This window comes from Octopus bimaculoides, chromosome 4 (genome assembly GCF_001194135.2).
Source record: "Octopus bimaculoides isolate UCB-OBI-ISO-001 chromosome 4, ASM119413v2, whole genome shotgun sequence".
NCBI classification, from domain to species: domain Eukaryota; kingdom Metazoa; phylum Mollusca; class Cephalopoda; order Octopoda; family Octopodidae; genus Octopus; species Octopus bimaculoides.
This window is the reverse complement of record NC_068984.1, coordinates 120,676,632-120,679,113: the sequence shown is the minus strand read 5'-3', so window position 1 is coordinate 120,679,113 and position 2,482 is coordinate 120,676,632. Positions and strand designations below refer to the sequence as shown.

Here is a 2,482-nt window from a genome sequence, read left to right as displayed (position 1 = left end):
AATAATAATAATAATAATAATAATAATAATAATAATAATAATAATAATAATAATAATAATAATTTATATATATACATATATATAAAATCTGAGATGTAATTTCATACGAGACCCCCTACAATTTTCCAGTGGAAAGGAACATTTCAAGGCAAAGTTGCAGAGAAATAAATAAAAATAAATAAATATATGAGTCATTGATATTTTAGATATTTTAAAATTTAAATTTTTTTTCTCCTGCGATGTGTAATATAATAGAAATGATGTTTGTTATTGAATGCGACTTAAGCCTTCATTGCAGTGAGCCCCGGAGCTATTCCATGACAATGTGATTGACCCTGGAGCCTATGGTTAAGTTTTGACCACACACCAATTTTTAATCAGAATAAAAAAGACAATGAAAATAAGTAGTTTATCATCAATTACTAAGATATTGCCTTCTTTTATTTCGATTTTAACAATCTTGGCTTAGTTAAAAGAGAAAGCATTTTGAAACGGGATAAAATAACACGTTATATAACTAAATTTTGGAATTCATAGAAATTAAATTTCTATTACCACGTTTATATTTCTAAATTAATCTGATCTTAAACGATTAGAAATGGCTCCATTATAGTTAAAACCTTGATAGTTTAAGGGTTTCCCTGCTTAATTCTTGTTATTAAACAGTTTCCTGGATTTGTTGATTTCCTCAGTGATATTGTTCTTCAAAGTTTTACGAAAACATATAGTCTTATATTACTTTCAGTGAAGAGAAGCACGCATACTTTTCTGTCTTCTTCTTCCCTCTCTATCTCCCTATCTGCGTGTATGTATGAAAGTGTGTTTGTTTTGCGTGTATTGTGATATATATAAATATATATATATATTACGTACAGTCGCAAAGGGGGTAGGGAGGAAAGAGAAGAATAGAAATATAGCTACAAACTCAGCACCTTCATATGTACACTCCTCTCACGCGCGAACACCCACATACTGTGATTGTACACTCCTTTCACGCACGAAAACCCACGTATATTTAAGCAGACATTGTCGTTTTCTATAATTTCACATATTACTTTTTTTTTTCTTTGCTTGGTTATTTTTCAGTTTTGTTTACTTAAAAAAAATAAAACAACAAAAAAACGCCATCGTTTTTGTATTTAATATTATTTATAGGAATTTTCGGTACATTTGTGCAACTGTTACTTGAAGACAAACCACAAAATTTACCAGATGTAGTAAGAGCACGTATATGTGTAAGGAAAATCTTTATCCAAATTAAGAATATTTTGGTCACAGCAAAAAGAAAAAGAAAGAAAGAAAGGAAATACGGCTTTCCCATCAGAGATTTTGTATGATATTTTCAAGTGACGTCATGGATGAATTGATATCAATATAAACAAAAAAAAATTGAACGAAACTTAATATATGATAATCAGTATTTGACTGAAATACTTCAGCGCCAATATAAGATATAGCAGGGGGAGTAATCTTTTGTCGAACTTCGACAGTTTCAAGCAGGGCACACGGAACAACTTCCTCTTCGTCTTAACAGTGAAAACCGGAAATATTCTCTTCAGTTACAAGGATGCAACCTTGTAACGAGAGAAGCGACATCTAGTGGTGAACCATCTCTATATAAACAGGTAATGATTCCAAAATAAACATTGCAATACACCGGAGACATCGTACTTAATACACATCGAGCTCTGGTCCTCACTACCAATTTCAACAATGAAACTTACAGTTACTCTTTTTGCTCTTCTCTACTTGCATTTGGTAAGTTCACGAAACTGATTACTTATTCGTTTATTTGCTTCCTTTCTATTCTTGTTAACACTTCCTCATGTATCGTTTATTGTTTATATGAATTTCTAAAAATAAATTTATATTCTACCTATCCTAAACATTGTGAGAAATCAAATACCTTGTGAAATTTAATGTTCTGCGAGAAAAATGACGTAAATATTTCTGGGGATTCCATGTGAATTATCGGTTTGTAAACAGTTAAAGTTATCGGATTACAAAGAGCATTCTAACACATATCTAGTGAGGTATGTCACGATCCTATTTTCTGCAAACTAATGCCTCCAACTTTTCTGCATTTCGGTGTTAGTGCATTCAAACCTTTATAAATTGTATATAGCTCCCTCTCTCTCTTTCTTTCCCTTTCCTCTCTCTCTCTCTCTCCCTCTCTCTTTCGTAGATATATATATGTATGTATGTATGTATGTATGTATGTATGTATGCATGTATGTATGCATGTATGTATGAGAAAAATAAAACGAAGAAACTGACATATAGACACCAATTTATTAGAACATAGTAAAAATAATAGATAATAAACAATAATATACCCTGATCTATCAATGCGAAGCTAACATCTTTGGTTTTCACGGATACACTGGATATAACCGGGAAACTTGGATGCTGACATCCCTTCAAGAGGATTTATATCCTTGATTTAGTTATATATATGTATATATATATGTATATATATATA

General features: G+C 30.9%; 1 protein-coding gene across 2 annotated transcripts in view; it reads left to right on the top strand.

Moving 5' to 3' along the window:
- The first annotated feature begins 1,194 nt into the window (after positions 1 to 1,194).
- The window catches only part of LOC106868136 (uncharacterized), a 51,624-nt gene continuing 50,336 nt past the window's right edge, over positions 1,195 to 2,482 (top strand). The window contains exon 1 of one of the 2 annotated variants that reach the window (XM_014913268.2): positions 1,195 to 1,758. In XM_014913268.2, the coding sequence (XP_014768754.1) occupies positions 1,714 to 1,758 (45 nt within the window). In that variant the 5' untranslated portion in view covers positions 1,195 to 1,713. The remainder of the gene's footprint in view (positions 1,759 to 2,482) is intronic. The other variant, XM_014913267.2, reaches the window with a different exon arrangement.